This window comes from Corythoichthys intestinalis, chromosome 6 (assembly GCF_030265065.1).
Source record: "Corythoichthys intestinalis isolate RoL2023-P3 chromosome 6, ASM3026506v1, whole genome shotgun sequence".
NCBI lineage: Eukaryota > Metazoa > Chordata > Actinopteri > Syngnathiformes > Syngnathidae > Corythoichthys > Corythoichthys intestinalis.
This window is the reverse complement of record NC_080400.1, coordinates 28696697-28718597: the sequence shown is the minus strand read 5'-3', so window position 1 is coordinate 28718597 and position 21901 is coordinate 28696697. Positions and strand designations below refer to the sequence as shown.

The following is a 21901-nucleotide window of genomic DNA, read 5'->3' as shown; positions in this document are numbered from 1 at the left end:
TCGGGCCAATTGTACCAAAAACCTTCACAAAAAACTTCACATCGTGTGGCCAATGTTTTTTTTTTTTTTTTTTTTTTTTTTTTTTTTTTCTTTTCTTTTCTTTTTTTTTGAGGGGAAAAAAAAAAAAAAGTAATTATCACCAATTACTTTGCCAAGTAACTAATTACTCTTACATTCAGGTAATTGAGTTACTAACGCAATTACTTTTTGGGAGAAGTAATTTGTAACTATAATTAATTACTTTTTTTCAGTAAGATTAACAACACTGATTATAACAACAGTTCATATAGATAAGTTTGTGCTGAAAGAAAAAAAAAATACCATTGTTTGAAAAAAACAAACAAAAATAAGCAGTTATCCGCAATGTTACTCATTACTTGAGTATTCTTTTTACTGGATACTTTCTTACTTGTACTTGAGTTCATTTTTGGAATGACTACATTTACTTTTACATGAGTAATATTACTTTGAAGTAATGCTACTTGAGTAAACATTTTGGCTAGTCTACCCACCTCTGCTTTTAACACCTAATTGTGAGACTCGTTTTTACATGTTGGATTTATACATTCATGGTGTTGTTTTATGTCACATGAAGGGGCATTTTTTAAATATTAAATTGTTTTTTAAAAAAATTCTATTTCAGATTTGAGTTTGGAGTAAGAATGGCAGATGCTTGGCTTACATTCAAGCAAAACAAAAAAAATGTTCTGAAAACATTCTGGAAATGTGAAAATAAAGCTGAAGTGCCAAGACGCTTTACGCATGAGTTCCACAGCGATGCCCCAACACGCGTCACCATTTCACGAATCATAGATAACTCTGAGAAACATGGGACCATCCAGTGCATGAGAAAAAAAAAATCAGGACGAAACAGAACATCGACAAGCCCAACTGAAGAGGAAGATGTTATTACTAATGTTCAGAATTCCCCACGAAAATCTGTTCGTCAACTGTCACGTGAAACAGGCATCCCAAAATCAAGCATCCATCGCATTTTAAAACGTGCGCAATGGAAAAGTTTTATTCCAACACTAGTTCATGCTATTAACGAAGATGACCCTGATCGAAGGATTGAATTCTGTGAGTGGTACCATGCACGATATGCAGACGATAACACGGTGGAACGTCACTTGAATTTGCCTGGAGTTACTGTCTGGTGTGGACTTTCAGCCAGGGGACTTATTGGACCTTTTTTTTTTTTTTGAAGGCACAGTGACTGGGTTGAATTATATTGTGTTGGGGCATCTCTGTGAAACTCACGCATATAGCTTCTTACTAGGGCTGTCAAACGATTAAAATTTTTAATCGAGTTAATTACAGCTTAAAAATTAATTAATCGTAATTAATCGCAATTAATCGCAATTCAAACCATCTATAAAATATGCCATATTTTTCTGTAAATTATATATATATTCTGTAAAATAAATTGTTGGAATGGAAAGATAAGACACAAGATAGATATATACATTCAACATACGGTACATAAAGACTGTAGTGGGCATTTCACTCTACTGTCATTTAAATCTGTCTATGCTGTCCTCACTCCGAAGCATCTACTTTTTCCAAAGCTAGACAGCTAGTGAACGACGCCTTAATAATTAGACTTCTTCCTTTTTCATCTGATTTAGTAATAAAATGGCCCCAAACCATTGTCCTCTTAGACCGTCGTAAAACTACAAAAAGTACACAAGCATTGCATTAGCAACAACGTTAGCTTAGCACGCTATGCAGGTTCACTAAACATAAACAAAAAGCGTCTCATACAAAAAATATAACATTTCGCTTACTAACATAATATGTACATTCTTTACAACAACCATACTTACGGACAAATCTTGTCCAAGGATCATATAAGCACAGCATTATCAGCCCGTGACGTCGTGCAGCCATAATGAACTGGCAAGAAAACAATAAACCATGTCGCAAAGCGACCACAAGAGTTCGCTGTTGGACAGCACAAAAACCCTTGCTGTAAAACTTACCAAAAGGCAGAATACTTTCTGAGCGGGACATGTGCGTTAATTGCGTCAAATATTTTAACGTGATTAATTTAAAAAATTAATTACCGCGCGTTAACGCGCTAATTTTGACAGCCCTACTTCTTACCTATTCAGCTTTATCTTCATAATTCCAGAAAGTTTTCAGAACAAATTTATTTTGTTCGAACGTTAGCCCAGTATCTGCCATTCTGACTCCAAAATCATATCAGAAATGAAAAAAATGTATTAGCTATTTTAAGTCAAAGAGTGTATACATATTTTTGGGACACCCTGTATTCATCGGATTTTTGTGAAGGTTCTGGATGAGCGGGGGAGCCAAACTCAGAAAAGGGGTTAAACTGGCAGTTATAACCAACATATTTTCAAGGTTTAGAGGAGATGGAAATACGTGCCAAGCGAAGCAGGCAGGCAGGCAGGCAGAAATACTACATCTGGGGAAAAAAAGCTAAGTGAACTCAATCGAGGACTCTCTGGATACTAGAAGCTGAATAAGGCTGGATTCAAAAACTCGTAGAGTTGAGTCGTTAATCAGGTGATGAAGTGAGGCCAAGGACTGGTTTTAGTATGCTGTGGATGATGATTGTCTACACCTGGTCTCAGGTTCACTCATCTGTACAATCCTCTAATCAGAATGTTGAAACACACACACACACACTTTCTGACACGTGCACTTAAACTGGGTGTGGCTTATTACATCTAACTTTGCGAGGGGTGTTTGTGCCCAATTTAATTAACACCGCTACGAGAGCAATCTTAACACTACAAGTGTTAAAATAACACCCAACTCAATCCCGATCAACTCAAAATAATTTACACAGGAAAATCAACTCTACAGATTTTGCTGTGTGGCATTGACAATGTTTTTCTTTCCAGAACCTCTTCTGATCCGCCAATTTCTCCATTTCTGTCTCGTGAGCCATCCATTGACGAAGGACTTCACTTTCAAACCGTCTGTAAAATATCCAGACTCAACCAGATGGAACCTTTCACACTTCTTACACTGTTTTGTCAGCCTGATAAAGATTAAAAAAAAAAAATTAAAAAACATTATGTAAATGTTAGCTTTTGCAGCCACCATTAAACGGTGCACGTATGCAATCGAATGATAGGTGGGTGTGAGAGTGCTTGCTTGTGTGTGTTCAGTGTTTGCGTTGATGTTGCGCCAAAAGTCAGGTAGCCAACCAGTGATTTACTTTCTACTTGTAATTGTAAACCTCTGCTACTATTACAACAAACATGTAAGATGAAAATATTAGGGTGAAACAGCGCCATCCAACGCCCTAAATGTGAATTGCGTCAAACGTTTATGAGAACAAGTGACTGAGATGATGAAAGGAGCTCATTATATTTCTGTTATAATAACCAAATAATTTGACTATTTTCAAAACATTAAATTCTACATTATTTCACAAATAAAAACTCATCGATGGATTGCATCTTTTAATATAAATATAACAATTGTTTAAGAAATTTCATTTAATTTGTAAATTTTTTTAAATTTTTGTATTGTTCTTCCAGGTATACCATTAGATACATAATATCTGAATAGATATTACGATTGTTTTTGAAATGAAAAAAAAAAAGAAAGGTTTTTTTTTATTAGTGATTAGGTGTAAATTTAGCTTATGAAATATCTATTTTTGTTCGACTTCAGTATTTGTTAAATACTGGAAGGAACAGGGAAACTTCAAGCTTTGGATCAAGTATATCACAGCAGATAGAATTTTGTTTCAGAATTTAAAATTTTTGTTTTAAATTTTGTTAATTTAATCAAAAATGGATGGATGGTTTATTTAAGACGTGGTTGGCCCCGGGTGAAACTAATAACAGTGCCCGGTGCACAGTCTTGCAAAAAGACTTTTCATTACGGACATTGGGGTCGCACATGAGAGGAGAAAAACACCAGCGGTCTGTGGCAGCAGCTCTGTGTTTACACTTTACAGTGAAATAAAATTAATTTTTTTGTCATCAGAAATTGTTGCGACATGTTTTGGTCTTAAATTATATTTTTAAGATTTTAAAAATGTCTTAAAAAACATCAAAATTGCCTTTTAAATTGGTGCAAGAACCCTGTTTTAAACACCATTTTTTCAGCCCATCAAATGTGAGTATTACATATAGTCCACCATTGCTTGTGACGTCAGTTATACCCAAAACTTTCTACGCAATTGCGATAGCAATCTTGTTTTAACGCGAGTTGTGACCCTAAATAGTCGTAAATACGTATACGTATTTTGCTTGGGGGAATAAAAAGGAGAATTTTGTGTATGCTGTGCTACTCCATTGCTGTAGGTTGGTCAATGTTGATGTAGGTTGGTAAATTGCCATACAGTGGTTCAGTGTAGTTTATCTATAACACCCATGCTGCAGCTGTGCTGTGCTAGTGTGCTCTGTCGTGTAGTGTACAATTATTTCATACTTGGAATTTACTAAACTAAAAACGACATAACGAAAAGGAAAAGGATGTTCAACTATTGCCAGAGGTGTCGCGTCCCATTAGGCAAACCAGGCAATTGCCTAGGGCCCCCAGCCAGCAGGGGCCCCCAGAGGGCCAACAGATTTAGCACACGCAGCTTTACTGCACTGTCGCGGGCATAAGTGCGACAGTGCCAGTGAAAGCCTTGTGTCCGAGTTCCCTGAAGGGGCCCCTTCACTCGCTCTACACTCCCCCCCTCCCTCACGTGACTCAGAAGCCCTTTTCACATACATATCCAGGGAAATTCCCGTGTAAGGTGACGCGGGATTTACCCTCGTCATTGCTTTTACTCCCAAAAAGATGTCCCGAGAATGAAGCGGGTTTCAAAGACTTGACCCGTGTTAGGGCATATGGCACGCTCTGGCTCTGCAATCACCATACAGCGCCATCTCTTTTTTTATCCAAATTATTTATTTTATAGCAATTCTTCCTTAGTTTAACATCCATACATTGTTTTAGTATACATACAGGACACCTGCCTAAAACTTTTGCACAGGACTGTATATTTTTATTATATTATGTATATACAGGATATAATGTATGTATATATTTTCCCCAAGTACTGTATATGAATATATATTTATTTCAAAAAGTTAGCGAGAGAGAACCCTGGCCCGGCCCGATCAGGATGTAATAATTGACATTTTCCTTTCGTCATGTTTTCAGTTTAATTTAGCTGTTTCCAGCTTGCTATGTTTATAATTGCGATGTTTGTTTACTGCATTTCCTCTTAGTGCGAAGAGGGAGGAAGTGACATCGGCCCGCCATGATATTTAAGTCATCAGCCATCTGCTGTGACCCGGGAATTTAACGCCTGCTTTCACGCACACCGCTTCCCGGGAAAGTCCCGGACATGATACTAGGACGCGACCGGTGAAATCGACACGGGCAATTGTTTTCACACACAACTTCTGCACGGTTAAGTCCCGCGATATTCCCGGTGTTTTGGAGTATGTGAAAGGGGTAGAGTGAAAGTGAGCGGCGATTTGGCTTTTTTTAAATTGGCGTATATCCAAAATGAAGAGAAGTTATCCTTGTGGAAGCGACAAAAGGAAGAAAAAAAAGCAGAAGAGGAAAAAAGGAAGCAAGACAGCAGTGAGTGTACTATGTTATTGTAGTTTTATGTCCTAATATAGTAGAAGCTGGGCACTTTGAGTGTCCTAAAAAGCGCTCTATGAGACCGAGACGTTATTATACTTTTATTAAATATGCTATTGTTCCAAGTCCAACTGTCCCCCTTACTTGCACACACTCGAAGGGCCGCATGTTGCTTGTTGCCTAGGGCCCCCGGGGACCCTTGCTACGCCTTTGACTATTGCACAGTGTTCTGTTTTCGGCTGTATGAACAGGGAGAACAGGATTTGCCCGTCACCCTCCGTGCAAGCCAAGCTGATGACAGTACTCTTGGAAGAGGTGGGAGTGAAGTCAGGCATTAAAACTATTATTCATTTTTGCCCATAAACGATCCGGGAGCTCGTAGAGGGCATGATGCAGGTAAATGCTACCTTCATTATGGATGCGAATAATGCGGTCAACATCCTCTGAGAAAGGTGGAAAAAGAAAGGCAACAAGAGAGAAAAAAGACTAAAGATGAGAAAGAGAACATGACACCATTTTTTTATTTTTATAACTGGGTTTGATATTCTTCAGAGTTCACTTGCTGCATGCTAACAATGCCCGCTAATGCCTATCTAGCACATTAACTTGAGAGCTAAAACTATCCGAGCTGTGAACTTCAAACCCAAACTGGCAAACCCGTAGCCCTTTGTGTTAGGAGTAACGCCGTTATAAATAATGCCGTTACGTAATGGCGTTATTTTTCAGTAACGGGGTAATCTAACTAATTACTTTTTCCGCCGTTACAACGCCGTTACCGTTACTGACGGTCAAAAGCGGTGCGTTACTTACTCTGAATAAATTGAAGAATCTACCAGCCGTGTCGAGCCGACTCTCTGCTCTGTTGATTTGTCATCCAAGACTTGGGGAGCGTTCAGGTTCGAGAATAGCGCACGTACTTCTGACTCCAAGCTGTTTGTCCCTGCTCATTCAATTAGACAATGCTTTCCAAAGTTTGGTAACGTTTCTGTGTTTGCTACACCTGATGCTAGCCTCGTTCCCATCTCCCACTGTCAGCCAGCAATAATTCTGCTTCCATCTTGAGGACGGCAGACGCTTTGAAGGTGACGTGAAATGTCGGGAAACGAGCCTACCTGAATGCAGCCCCTCGAGAGATGCGATGGAAGTGATTGTGATTGGCTGAGGGTTAGAGTCATGTGTCGTGGTAAGCCAATCAGAGCCGGTGATTTCACAAGCAAACCGGAACAGCGCGTGCGGCAAACACATGCAAAACAGATGCACAGGGTCGGGATGGCAGAGCATTCAGTAGAAAAATTGTCCTTTAAGAGGTGGAGATATAGACACTATTTCAAGTTTGTCGAAATTAAAGGAAAGAGCCTGCATGTAATGTGTAATTTATGTCCCGGGGCAAAGCTTTTGTCGACATCTGTGGTAAGCAATTCAAATCTGCTGAAGCACCTAACAAGTTAACTACCTGCATTGTGATACATCCTAGCTGGCTGTCCGTAAGTTACCTGTAGCGCAAAACAATTTGGGTATAACTGATGTCACATTCATCCCAAAATGGCAGCACCGAAGAGTTTTCGTCATTTTCAGTGGTTATTTTAACTCTTGTAATTTGCATACTTAGAATCTTTGCGCAACCATTTTCCACACGTCATTCATTCTAAACCTTCCCTCTTCCTTTTAATATACTAGTATATACTGGACTGTCTCAGGAAATTAGAATACACAATAATTTTTTGAGACAGTCCTGTGTATATATACAGGACTGTCTCAGGAAATTAGAATACACAATATTCTAATTTTCCAGTCAAAAAATTAGAATATTGTGTATTCTAATTTCCTGAGACAGTCCAGTAAATATCAAAGACAAACAAATGCACTATTTAGCATTATAAAAGAAATGTCAATAAATTTCATATTTTTGCTTAAAAAAATAAAGATTCCTTTTTAAAATATAAATATATATATATATATACACATATATTAAAAAAATCAACGCAATATTGCTAAATCAAACCTTTATTTTGAATTATATTTTAATTTGAATAAAATCTAATAGCTGAGCTGTCATTTGGTTATACTGTATTACTGCACATCTAGTTGCAAATTAAATACTATTTATGCTTCAAGTTTTTTGTTTTTTGTTTTTTATGTCAATGAGATGTCAAAGCAACTTTGATGTTGTACAGAAGATTCTTGAATGTAACTGAGGAAATGACATGATATAAAAAGCGTGAGTGCATGTGTGTAAATGTGACTTGTGTAAATGACGTGTGTGTGGGGGGGCTGTGTGTGTGTGTACTGTACTGTGACACCCTTGTACATCGCCAATGGGTTACGATCCATTCAGTTATTGGCGGGAATAAATCAATTTTGAAAATTCTGAAGATTGTTGTTTGTTTTCCTTGGAATTTACATTTTAATCATTTAAGACATTTTTTTGTGGTGTGGAAAGCTTTGAAAAGCTGTATCGCTTACAGATATATTTGTTGATTATGCAAAAACGTCTATTTTTTAGCTAAAAAAAAAAAAAAAAAAAAACTAAATATCATAGGTTTGTATGTAAAACCAATTCACAATGGAAGGAAGGCATGAGCTGGAATAAATGCTTGATGAACTATGGGTCATCCCCAGCCCTAACATAGCAAGCACCATAGCACACTGTGGATGTCCGATATTTTTAAATCTGTCAAACAACCCCTGGTTAGCTTTAACTTGTTCTTCTGTAATGGCACCAAGCATTGGATAAAGACTCATTCTGCGATAAACTCCCAATATTGCACAAGTAGCTTGTATAACAGCGTGCTAGCATAGCAGCTTCATCTTGTAACCACTTTGTCATTTACCTGTAAATGAATAGCCTTCCCACAGAAGTACGTAGACTGATAAGAGCAACAACGCTAAAGCTCCTAGACAGGGAAATTTATGTAAACAACAAAATAATATATTTATATTAAGAAAAACCTTCCTCCGCATGATTTTAAACCATTGCACCGTAGTGTTCTACTGACAGTAGCCTTTGAAACTGCATCCAGCTCTCTTCAGGTCATTGACCAGCTCCTGCTGTGTACTTCTAGGCTGAGCTCTCACTTTTTTCATCATGAATAATGCCCCACGAGGAGAGATTTTACATGGAGCCCCAATCTGAGGTAGATTATTAGTAATGTTTAGCCTGTTCCATTTTCTAACAATTTCTGCAACTGTTGATTTATTCTCACCAAGATGCTTTTTCAATTGTCCCATAGCCTTTTTCCAGCTTTGTGGAGCTCAATTTTTTTTTCTCCGGTGTCTTTAAAAAGCTCTCTGGTCTTGCCCATGGTAGCAGTTGGATTATGACTGACTGTGGGGTGCACAGGTGTGAATGTTGAGCTCAAACGGGTGGACGGGTGGGTGGTTATTCACAAAGGTAAAGGTGGACTTTTATAAAGGTAGACTGACAACTCTCTAAGTGTCATAATTGCTGATTCTAAGGGGTGCAAATACTTATGAATCCCAGTAAATTACAAATAAATTATTGAAAAATCATACAAAGTGAGTTCCAGATTTTTTTGTCTTTTAAATCATGTCTCTATAAGTGGAAATGCATCTGTGATTGAAATTTCAGACCTCTACTTATTTTCTAAGTGGGGGAACTTGCAAAATCCAAGGGGTGCGAATACTTCTGCTCCTCACTGTATATTCTGTATGTAGGGGTATCCCAGTGTACGCACTCCTAAACAGTTGGTAACCAAATTGTCTATGGATTTCTTTCTAGATTAAACCCATTTAATCAATTATGGCAGCCAGACTAAACTTTGAAGAAAGAAAATTCGTCCTCGAATGCTACTGAAAGTATGAAAATGCAGTTCAAGTATGAACCTGTCATGTTTTTAGCTGCAAAAGGGTGTCTCCATTTTTTGAGACACCCTCTATACTGTATATTCATTAGGCCTGCACAATATAGCATTTGAATATTGCCATTGTGAAGTGCGCATGCGTGATAGTCCTATCGCAGGATGTGCGTTTATTATTATTATTTTTCTGAATACGTAAACCTTTGGTTTGTTTCATAAAAGCAGCAAGTGTGCCGAGACATGGCTTCCTGTATCCCTTTCATATACAGCAATCTTCATCATTCACAGATAAACCCCCTTAGCCTGGATTAAACGGTAATACAATGATCCCTCGCTACTTCGCGCTTCAAACTTTGAGCCCTCAATCCATTGCGGATTTTTTTTCAATAAATAAATACAGATCAGCCGTCCCTAGCCAATCACACAGTCTCACTCTCCCGCTCCCTGCTTTTTGTTGGTCAGGCAGTGCACTGGAGTTGCTTATTAAAGTTAAGGATAATTGACAGAAGGTTCAAGTTTGATCTTGCCAGAGACGCGAACTTCAAAGCACCGCATGTGTCAATTATCGTTTAACTGGTTAAACAGTTGCTTTGGCAACTCATTGTGGGTAAATGAGCAATTTGAACGGATTTGAGTGGACTCACTCAATGAAGCATTTAACTCATTTGCTCCCAAAAACGTATAAATACGTTCTATTTTTAATTGTTTGAGTGTCCCAAAGACGTATTTACGTTTTTTTTTTTTTTTCCAAAAAGACATCTCTGGGTTCTGATTCAATTGAGCTCCAAAGCACAAAGCTGAAAATCCATTATAAAGCATTAAAACTACTGGAGGTCAGTAGCGCACTTGGTTAGACCCACAACCCGATTTAATGGAATGAATGGCAGGGCCGCACGACCGGGTCGCCGGCGGAAAACGAACGAATCGACATCCAGGATGCCAGGTGGCGGACGACCAAGCAGAACAACCGGTAGGACGCCCAGGATGCCAGACGCTGGACGACTGAGCAGAACGACCGGGACCACTAGATGCCGTTGAGCCCGTGCTGCTCGCGAGCAGAGTCCGCAGAGACTCAAAAAAATTCCATCTTTTTTAGACAGGCAACGATGAGGGAAAAGTTTAACCGGCTGTCGCGGCCACAATAGCGTCATCTTTCAGTTAGTTATGTGTAAATAAATTGTTACTTTGCTATCAAAAGCTCCCTTTTTCTTGTTGTTTCTGTTATTTTGTAAAAGGAAAACATTATTCAGATGTTTGGGATGTAACTAAAGCAAAAACATAGCTGTGATGAAGTCAAAGTTATGTTTCAAATGTATGCTTTCACAAAAAGCCCTATTTCTCTGTTTTTTTTTCATCAGAAATTGGAAAATTGCGCAAACCAAGCTATTTTCCAATGCTGATTTCTAAAGAATGGAAAAATATATTAACTTACTTTTTTTCTGCTGACAGAAGAGTCTTTCTTTTGGTGGGTTCCATGTTTATATAGCAATAGAACAAAATTTTCCGTGGGCCTTGCAAAATCAGTCAAAATCCAGTAAAACGGCCGGGAGCGAAGGGCCTTGCTCCGGTGAAAATGGCTGGGAGTGAATGAGTAGTCAAACATTTTTCTACTTTATTCTTGTTTTGAAATAATTCAGTGGGACCGTAACATGTTTAAAATTTATCATAAGTATTACATTTGAAGTGCTTAAAAAACATTCATTAAAATGTATATAAATCTAGTTTTTTTAATTAATTTTTTTTTAATATATATATCGCGGTAGGTTCTGGTCCCCATTAACCGCAAAAACGAGGAATCACTATATGAATACAATCCTATTTTTTTCACTTTCAGTTCTTAAATAAATGAATAATACATAAATAAATACATATGATGTCAATTCAAGCACTTTTATTCTGTAATGCAACAATAAAGCTATTACAGAAATTAAGAAAACATTTTTATAATGAAGAATATGATAAAGTGTTTGTAGGATTTAAAATAAAATAAAAAATAATACCAGGATAAATGAGAAAAACAATAGGGGAACTCAGAAAAAACAATAAATTCTGAATCTAATACACGAATATAAAAACATGGTGAGTCAACCAAAGTCTTCCAAACCAGAGCTATCAAAGTCATCTGGTAAAAATTCTTCTAGTTTTAATATTAAAATATATTACAATATATCGCAAAACCCCCAAAAGTCGGAATGTAAGTTTTCTCCAATATCGTTCAGCCCTAATAGTCATAAAAACTGAATTTAAGCTTCTTGTGTGGGCCATATTCAGTGATATTTTCATAATTTGCTGTCTGCCAATGGGTTGCAGGCTGCAGTTGGCCATTGTTTGGACACCACTGATGTATAAAAAGGTGAATTCAAAAAGTAAACAAGCTTAGTTGACAGCAATTGTACAAATAAGTTGGTCACGGAGGTGTTTGTGGCATTTTCAGCATTTTGAAAAGAAAGCACTCAGTCATCAGTTCCTGCAAGAGAGCGAGACGCACTCTGACCATTTTGTGTTTTCAGCAGATTCCCTCCGACAACAAAACGTGCCGTGATTGGTGGTGCCGCATTGTTCTGCGCCGCCAAACGCAGGTCTGCGTTTCCTTTCGGCCAACAAAACTTTTGCGACTCTCATAGCCACACTAGGCCCGGAATAATCGAACAGTAACGCTGTTTGGCTATTGGGAAGGAAACAAAGCAGGCTAGGTAAGGAAATTAAGAAAATTTTCAATTCCCACATGACGACAATTCAAGAAAGTATTCGGTAAGATTACTTTTTTCATGTTAGGAAGAAAAAGAAAGGGAAAATTACTGTAATTTTACAAGTACTTTCATATTGCAATCAATTTTCTTGGATTTTTTTTTTTTCACTAAAAACAAAACTTGATGAAAACTTTTTGTTTCACTTGAACTTTTGAACATTTGAGGGGGGAAAAAATTCTCTTTACGCGCACAACTTAATTTAATATCTCATCTACCAACACCACTCCCAAAATATGCACATATTATTATGTTTTTCTTCTCAGAATTCTTTTTCAAAACTGAAAATATTATTTTTGTCACACAAAATGTTCCTTCTTAATGACTTTCATTTGCGAATATTCAAACATATGTTAAATGTTGTCTTTTTGGAAAATTATGCATTCTTTTTTTGGAAACTTTTTTGTCCTTGAAAACTTTTACTTTTTTCCTTAAAATATTCCAGTTGTCATTACAAAAAATATTTAATTTTCTAAATGTATAATTGTTTTCTTCAAAAATTGAATATGTTAAATTTAAAATTGAATATGTTCAATTTAAATAAGTTATTACTGCTCCGTTTTTTTTTCTGTTATTATTATAAATATTTTTCCTCCAATTGAATTTTTTTCTTAAATTACTTTTTTTTCTTGACTATTGATATTTCTTTTTGCGACAATGTAACTTTTTAAATAATTAAGAATTAAAAAAATTTTCCCACCTAATCTTTTTCTTGCATTGTTTCTACCCCCCTTCCTCGGAAAAAAATACTTCTAAAAAATTGTTCCTATTTTTCTTTCATTTCTTTCCTAAATATTGAAAATTATCTTTTTTTTTTTTTTTTTGTTAACAGTTTAGCTATTTACCAAACGATAGCAAAGATGAAGACAGTTTCTTCTACCAATTCCTTCATCTGGAAAACACTTTTTAGGCACCCTCATTAGTCATTGACATATGTGTGTACCAGTATGTACAGCTTCATGGGAGGTGGTTTGTTCTGCGCCGGGGTGGGCAACATCCTCCTCATCGTCTCCACAGCAACCGACTATTGGATGCAATACCGCCACTCCAGCAACTACATGCACCAAGGCCTGTGGCGCTACTGTGTGCCTGGCAAGTGCATGACACACACCGACAGCATTGGTAAGTTGATTGATGATCATCTTAATTTATAATTCCGCAAACTCATTGATTTTTCGACTGACCTGTTTCAAATCGGGTGCCGGTGTTCTTGGACGACAGCTTACTGGGACGCCACGCGGGCCTTCATGATCTTGTCGCTGTTGGCGTGCTTTATCGGCATCGTGATCGGCGTCATGGCCTTCATCCACTACTCCTCTTTTGACGGCTTTGATAAGACCTTCGCCGCTGGCATCCTCTTCTTCATCTCCTGTGAGCTCTTTTGCTACCCCGTCATCCCTTACTGGCTTTGTGTGCTAAGTTTTTGAATGAGTGGTATAGGCTGAATATTTTGTTTTTTATTTTAAGTAAAGATCGAATGATATCTCGGTCAGCCGATATATCGGGCCGATATGTGGACTTATATGGAATTTCAGCCAGTTGATAGCTTATATAATAGAAGAACTCATCTTAGCTGTTTAGGGGCTGATCTTTCTTATAGAGGTTGACCAATATTTTGAATGTAATCATATGTTGAAGATCGCCGGATATCAGAAGATAAAATCAGGTAACTATTATGTTCACTGTTTAAGTGATTACCTTTTCTTATAAATGTCGACCGATATATTGGCTAGCCAGGCAGATAGATGGACTGGAACAAGGTCGGCCGATATCCATCCATCCATCCATCCATCCATCCATCCATCCATCCATCCATCCATCATCTACCGCTTAGTCCGGGGTTGGGTCTCGGAGGCAGCAGCTTTAGCAGGGAAGACCAGATTTCCCTCCCGTAGGCCACTTCAACCAGCTCCTCCAGCAGATATATAGCCAATGTAATAGGATAATTGTTATGATCACTGTTTGGGTGACTTTACACCACCTAGTGGCAAGTGTTACAAAAGGACATTGCAGAAGAAAAAAAACTAACTATTAATACAGTGATCCCTCGTTTTTCGCGTTTAATGGGGACCAGAACCCGCCGTGAAAAGTGAAAAAACGCGAAGTAGTGCCCCCCTTGGCTTTATTAAATGCCTTATTGAGTGAGTCCACTCAAATCCGATCAAGCTGCTCACTTACACACAATGAGTTGCCACAGCAACTGTTTAAAAACTGTTTAATCTATCTATTTTTTAATTGAAAAAAAAAAATCCGCGATGGACTGAGGGCGCGAAGTATGAAGCGCAAAGTAGTGAGGGATCACTGTATAGACATTTGTATAATGAGTTGCCTGGCACGGCCAGACTGTTCTCCCTGTATTTTTCAAACACTGTGAGAATAGTTTGGGACCCAGCCCATTAACGGCCTCTTGAGCAAGCACAAAATCAACCGTCCGATCAGATTTGTTTATTTGCGTGACGTGTTCTTAACGAGTAACGTCACTCTTCCGTGTCGGAAGTCGTCTACACAACAACACAGATGGCGTACAGGAGAGCCGGGAATATGTTCCAATCCACAGTGAAATCAGTTTTAAATTACCAAAAACACATCGACACAAGTCATTGACAACAGTCTGTCTCGCGCTAGCCATATTGAATAAACTCCGCTCACCTCGTATGTCTACTTCCGCACGCAAGTCCCTCGTCGCTTTACTAACGTCACGTCCGCCCGTCGCTGATTGGTCCACTTCGCTGTCTGTTTGTTGTGGCTTGCTCCGCCCTGGAAATTTTATCCGCTGAATGGTGGCCAGACTCAATAGCTGGAACAGCGGTGAGTCTGGTGTACCAGGCTATATAATGAGAGCTTCAATTACCTTTCATCATCAACCTGCTTTAAAAAAAAAAATCACATAATTGATCTATTATGTATTATTTATCATTAGATGTAATATTTGATGCTTTGATTTCAGATAAAAAAATCAAATATCTCAAATATCAGCTTTTAAAGTTGGCTTTAGACATCGGCAATCGATTTTTTCAGAAAAATATTAATCTTTCACAAAACTTTTTTTTTTTTTTTCAATAAAACAAACTCGGTCCTGGAACGAATTGACGTCGTATGTAGAGTTACCACTGTAGAAGAAAGTTTGACATCCACTAATTTACATATGTAAGTCGAAATTGTCATATGTCGAGCAGGATTTTCCCATAAGGATATATTATGATTCCATTAATTCGTTCCACTGCCCGAAAACCTACACTAAATCCTTAAAAAATACTGCTGGTACTATTGCAAATAGCAATTACACAGATTAAAACAAGTAAATTGTGAATAAAAATTAGAATAATAATGTATCAATAGTAATAATGTAACAAATCGGGTTCTACTAATGGTACTATTGCAAATAGCAATTACACAGATTAAAACAAGTAAATTGTGAATAAAAATTAGAATGATAATATATCAATAGTAATAATGTAACGAATCGGGTTCTAATGTGGCGACTGATTTTGCGTGGTGTACCTGAACGCATCGCGTTTCTTACTTGACAGAGTGAGATGGGACTTTTTACTTTCACTTTCAGTCATCTAAATAGCCGTTTCAAAACGTAAAGTAGATTTGGTAAACAATAAGCTGCTATCAACAGCGGGAATCCTACTTCGACAAGGAATACCCATTCGTCAGAACAATGCGCACACGATGCTCACATATTTCTATTATTTCCAACTTCATTTCAATTGTAAGCATCACCTTTTTCCTTTTTTTCCCCACCTGCACTAGCACTATTGGAACCCATGTTGATTGCTCTCACAAGAAAGTTTTCCATGCGTCTTGCGGCAAAACAAAGGCGAGTCAAATTTTTTTGTCGGATGTCGAAAAGATCGTGTGTTGAAGCGATTGGATGTCGAGGTACTGCTGTATTTAGTTTTATGCGCCTTTTACACGGAATGAGTATTACATGTGGACTTTTCATAATTTGCAGCTTATTTGCAACACATTCGCATGGAATAGGCAAAGTCTGTACATTAGGTTACACTGCAGGTCAATTCTGACACCTATCTGATTTTTTTTCCCATGCAGTGTGAACAGTCACATTCCGATTTTTTTCATTTTTTCATGCGACCTGGTCTTAATCTTGTGTGGATAAAAATCCAATGTCTATCCGCCATCTATGCAGTGTGAACACATACCCGGGTGAATGTAACCCTTACATCACCAGTAACTGAAATACATCACCACTGTTTGACAAAGCAAACAAAAGGCGCTAACAAGCAATGAATAGAGGTGGAGAAAATAGCGTTCCCTTGATACCACACGTGAAGCTGTCAGGTTAAAAATAATGTTGACTCCATAAATCCTCAAAGTTTCAACAAATTAATTGCAGCTGAGACCTCACAATTTACTTCTATAAATACTGCAACACGTGACGACGTCTCAGATGTGTTGCAGTGAGCATGCGTTCGACGTCACGGATACGTTGTCTTCACACTGCGAGTCACATTTGTTTTGGCAAAAAATAGTAATTGGGCAAAGTGTGAACGTACCCTCAGTCTAGACCACTGATATTATGGCCGCTAAGAGGGGTACTATGGAGTGGTGTATTGATGGGGTACTATGGTGGGGCCTAGGCTCACGATATCAGGCGTTCCACCTACGGGGATAAACGCTTGATTCTCATTAACAAACTTGATCGGGTATCCGGTTTCTGAGCCTTCAGCCCGCCCCTCCTGACGCGAGTGTTCCATTTCCGGTCTACCGTATTTTTCGGACTATAAGTCGCACCTGAGTATAAGTCGCACCAGCCATAAAATGCCCAATGAAGAGGAAAAAACATATAAGTCGCACCGCATTTTTGGGGGAAATTTATTTGATAAAATCCAGCACATAGAACAGATATTTCATATTGAAAGGCAATTTAAAATAAAAATACGATATAGAACAACATGCTGAATAAGTGTACAGTATGATAATGTTACATGATGCTTGAACAATGAAATGCGAACGTGGCCAGTATGTTTACGTAACATAGCTTTTAAGAGTTATTCAGATAACTATAGCATAAAGAACATGCTAACATGTTTACCAAACCATCAGTGTCACTCCAAAATACCAAAATAACATGTGAAATGATATAATAATGTGTTAATAATTTCACACATAAGTCCTGAGTATAAGTCGCACCCCCAGCCAAACTGAAAAAAAAACTGCGACTTATAGTCCGAAAAATACTTCTCTATTTACATAGTTAGGCTAGTATTTTTGAGCGAGACATATACGTAAGATGTGCCAGTGAGTAGAAAATATTGGGTGGAAAATGAAAATTTCAGATGAAATTTGCCTCTCCGGTCATGAAATTAATCAATAATTACCACTAAATCATCAAAAACCACAAAAGTGGTCGCAATCGTGGCATCAGTAGCTAACAGTGAAGAAACCACGTGCACCCAGACCAGATCCGGAACTGTAGCTGGAGGAGGGTGGGGCGGCAAAAACCAGAAGGCAAGGGGAAACGCGGTGCCAGTCCAGGCTAGGTCTAGCCTATAGACCCCAATCACCAACGTCACACAATCACGTGATCGCTGTATTGTGCCGCCATATTGTCCGTCATTGTGTGTCCGTATTGTCAATGATCGTAGTTTCTAAAGGTCGATTCACTTGCGAATTATGGAAGCCCCGGTGCTATTAGACGCTGTAAACTCATTGGATGAGATGCATAAAAGCCGTTATTTGGAAAAACTTGGGTCGATCCAGTCACCAGATCCATATTTGATGCCCAAACCGATGTTTCCTCCCGTCCGGTCCCGTACGTCAGAGCTTGTCCTAAGACCACAAAATTTCAAATCATACTCCAGTTTATGTCACGATGAGGAGTCAGGTAACCAAAATCGGCAACGGCCCGAATATAAAACGAAATTTGGTCAGCTGAGCGTCACCGTTGTCACGATTGTAAAATGAAACTTGATCGACAACGGGCCTGTGTGCGTCGAAAAATAGCTGCCCCGCGTGAAATGTCCCCCCTGACGGGAGCGCTTATTTATAACGCTTTAGTGACGTGAAAACATCAAATGTTTTCATGGACGCATTACAGTAATGGATTTACGACTGTAAGATCAGTTTTAAATAATTAAATTACACAAAATATTAGTACTGTATTTTAGTAACAAATCGTGGACTGGGCCACATAACCATCTTTGAACAGAAATGTATTAGTCTACAGGTTTTCACGACCATATCCCAATGGCAATCACACAGGTATGACATTTATTAGTTCAAGCAGAGTAAAATAATACATATTCACGGTACATGAAAGTCGTTTCAGTGTGGGCGCTCCCGTCAGGGCGGACATTTCACGCAGGGCGGCTATTTTTCGGCACAACACCTGTTGTTGCGCTCACCTTCTTGCTGCGCGACCGTGGCGACGAGCTACGTGGCCTCCGTCTGATGAAGTCTGCGATCATGTTGGCATCATATTGATGTTTTCGCCGGTGTCTGATGTCTGTCGACACAAACGCATCATGGACCGAGATAAACAAACCGTGCTGCTTTAGAGAGTTGCCCTTTTAACAATGGGCACACAGCAACTACTAAAATGACCATTTATCTTCTCTGTTACTGCAACCAACCGCCACACAAGCCTTCACCATTTTGATTAATCAATGTTAACCATTGTCAGGAAGGTTTTTTGGTTCGTTTACTAGGCGTTGATTCCTTAGACAAGAAGAAAAACACTCAGTAATAGGAGGAATGTATTTCGCGGTAATATGTAAACACGATGAGCTGACGGACAATATGGCGGCACCAGTCAGGGGGGCGGAGTTGTGACGTCACGTGATTGGGGTCTATAGCGGGTGGAGGGTGTACTATAGTGTTGCCTCGTGGGGTGTACTATGGTGTGGCGGAGTAGGTGGTACTATTGTGGGATGGGGGTAGTATAGGGAGGAGTACTGGGAAATATAGACAGAAAGAGAGGGAGTTAGGCTCCAGCACCCCGTGGCCCTGACAAGGATAAGCAGTGTTGGAAATGGATGGATATACTGTATAGTATATACTGTAGTCACTTAGTTTAGAGAATTTTGAAACCTATGTACTGTAAGAGACAAATTAATTTCCACACACCGATCATTTCGGGCTATGGCTAGACAAAATACAAAAAATACAGGGCAATTTTTTAGGCTCAGTCCACCCCTGAATGGGATTATTCTGTGTGTGCAGGTTTCTTCGTACTGCTGGCCATGGCGGTGTACACGGGCGTGACGGTCAACTACTACGGCAAACGCTATGGGAGCTGGCGCTTCTCTTGGTCTTACATCATGGGCTGGGTGGCCGTGGTGCTCACCTTCTTCTCAGGTACAGCTCTGCTTCCTCGTCTTCATCACATCAAACTTTGAAAGTCTTGTTTGCAGGAATCTTCTACATGTGCGCTTACCGCATGCACGAATGCCCACGGAACTCAAACTCGCGCTGACCTCACAGAGACCAACGACGTCATTTCCTCTTCTTGCCTCGTGAATATTCACGAGGAAGCTCAATAAACCGCTGAGTGCATCTGACTGCTTTCCATGTTGTTGTCCTCAAGAAAAAGGCTGTCAGCTGATGTTGCCTTGGAGTCCCAACGATCACCATTGCCGTTGTTATGATATACAGTATCAATAAATAATGACTGAAGGTTTGTCAATATTGTCATGGTGAGACAAAATATTTGCCCTCCCCTTTCATACCAAAGCAACACTACCAGCAGTTTTTGTAGTTCATGGTCACACTCCAGGAATTGAAGGGCTCCACTGTATAATTTAAAGTTTGGGGCATTCAAATACCAGGGAACTGACTGTTGGCATGATGAAGTGCCAGAAAGGTAGCGCGTTGCATTGTGGGAGTTGCTGGGGATTGTTAGCATTTAGGGGGAGAGCATTGTATTTTTCGGTGAGAAGGAGAGAAGCGGTGCTACTTTGCGTGGAAAAATGTGTTTGTCCTCTACATCAGGGGTCTCCAAACCAGTCCACATAGGGCCGCAGTAGGAGCAAGATTTAATTCCAACAAAACAAGATAACGCCTGTCCACCAAGCTGGTGTCTTACAAGTGTAATCAGTTGATTGCAGACCTCATTAGTTAAACTTTCTATATTCAACCATTAGGAACAAAAACCAGGACCCAAAGAGGCCCGTGAAGACCGGTTTAGAGACCCCTGCTCTAGCTATCCATTTTCATAGCTTCATGTTCATTTAGAAAAATACAAACGCACTCCCGACTCAGCCTTAATGCAAACAGCCCAACCACCTGCAACTAAGAGAATTCAAATATGTGACACTATTATGCAACCATTTGGCCAAATTTCAAAACTGTCCTATATGCATGTGTGATACATCATTGGAAAGCTTAAAATCGCAATCTTTCTGAGGTAAGAACAATTTTGAACAGGAGGGCATTTTTAAAATAATTTCTTTTAAACAGCGAAACCCTAACTGTAAGTGAGAGCATAATTAAAGATGCCATGATTTTAAGGAGATATCGCATACTGACCTTGTTTTGATCCAAAAACTCCATGTAGCATGTATCACCGAGTGTCAAGACACAGCTGTGAATGGCAACAGCTGGATTTTTGGGGGATTTGATGGCTGAAACATGGTAGTATAACAAGGGTCATGATGCAAAAATCGCAGACATCAAGGAGTGGTCGAGACTTTCTTTTTCAAATATTTACCCTTTTAAATGTTTTTTTTTTCTTTTTTTTTGTTTGGATCAATTATTTATCATCTAAAAGAGTGTTTTTCAACCAGTGTGCCGCGGCACACTAGTGTGCCGTGAGAGATCGTCAGGTGTGCCGCGAGAAATGATCCTATATCGCTTTTTTTTTTTTTTTTTTTTTTTTTTAATTCGACCGGCCAAGTTACAGTAGGAAGGAAGGATTAGATAGAAAGTTGCAGTCGTGTCCAGATGAGCGAAGTATTGCTCGTGTCGTGTTTAATAACTGCTCCGATTTCTGGCTATCAGCAACCTTGCTGTCCGCAACAATGTGGACCACAGCACGTCTACTGTTCATCATTTGATTAGACTCGTTAAGAGTCAATATACACGAAAGTGTCCTTTCCATTTTATCCATGTGTGACGACCGTCAATCCTCTCCGTGTTTTATTCCAACACATTGTTGAGGACAGCAAAATGGCTGAATGAATGAAAAACTACACAGGTAAATGAGAAAGCCCTCAAAGGCAGTAACCCTATGTTGCTAAATCCAAAAAGTCCCACACTGTGGCAGAGACCTTAATACTAACTGCCTGCAAAGCTATTGTCAGCAAGATGCTCAGCCCTGATGTGGTTAATGACATTGCTGAAGTCCCCCTGTCTGATAATTCTGAGCTTTTCAAGCCTAACTGCTATAAAAAATTAAAGCATCCAGGAAAAACGGATGGTGGATTTGAAAAAAACAACAACAAAAAATCATTTTAAAAAATGCAACAGAAAATAGAAAAATACAATTGGCCAATAAGTGATCACCATTGAAAATGTATTCAAGGTTCCCACAGGTTTTACAAAGTGAAAGACGCAAGACCACTGAAAACAGACTTTAATGCCAATATCAATGAAAATTCCATGGTGGATTCATGTAAAATAAATAAATAAATAAATAAAAGTATCGTACGAGCCTTGTCTAATATCCACCCCAACCCCATATCTGTCAAAATTGGACAAGGCAGAAAGAAATCTTTGTTAGACATTCCTGAGAATATTTCACATAATGCAATTGAAAAGTAAAGCGACATCAGACTAAACTTTTATACACGAGTT

General features: G+C 38.8%; 2 protein-coding genes across 2 annotated transcripts in view; both read left to right on the top strand.

Annotated features, from left to right (window-relative positions):
• LOC130917147 (roundabout homolog 2-like) overlaps nt 1-8105 on the top strand; it is a 115876-nt gene extending 107771 nt beyond the window's left edge. Inside the window, exon 25 of the mRNA XM_057838251.1 lies at nt 2874-8105. Coding sequence (XP_057694234.1) covers nt 2874-2885 — 12 coding nt within the window. The 3' untranslated portion in view covers nt 2886-8105. The remainder of the gene's footprint in view (nt 1-2873) is intronic.
• Nucleotides 8106-11855: 3750 nt separating this feature from the next.
• LOC130917762 (lens fiber membrane intrinsic protein-like) lies at nt 11856-20838 on the top strand. The gene is made up of 5 exons (XM_057839430.1): nt 11856-12085; nt 13086-13261; nt 13361-13510; nt 19331-19465; nt 19522-20838. The coding sequence occupies exons 2-5, from the start codon at nt 13087-13089 to the stop codon at nt 19581-19583; spliced, it is 522 nt and encodes a 173-aa protein (XP_057695413.1). The 5' UTR covers nt 11856-12085; nt 13086; the 3' UTR covers nt 19584-20838.
• Nucleotides 20839-21901: the final 1063 nt, after the last annotated feature.

Bases quoted from the DNA above. Each gene is read 5' to 3' on its own strand.
- LOC130917762 (XM_057839430.1), top strand. From the start codon at position 13,087: ATGTACAGCTTCATGGGAGGTGGTTTGTTCTGCGCCGGGGTGGGCAAC. The intron at 13,262-13,360 runs GTAAGTTGATTG...CTTGGACGACAG, and splicing joins GACACACACCGACAGCATTG to CTTACTGGGACGCCACGCGG. The intron at 19,466-19,521 runs GTACAGCTCTGC...TCTTGTTTGCAG, and splicing joins GGTGCTCACCTTCTTCTCAG to GAATCTTCTACATGTGCGCT.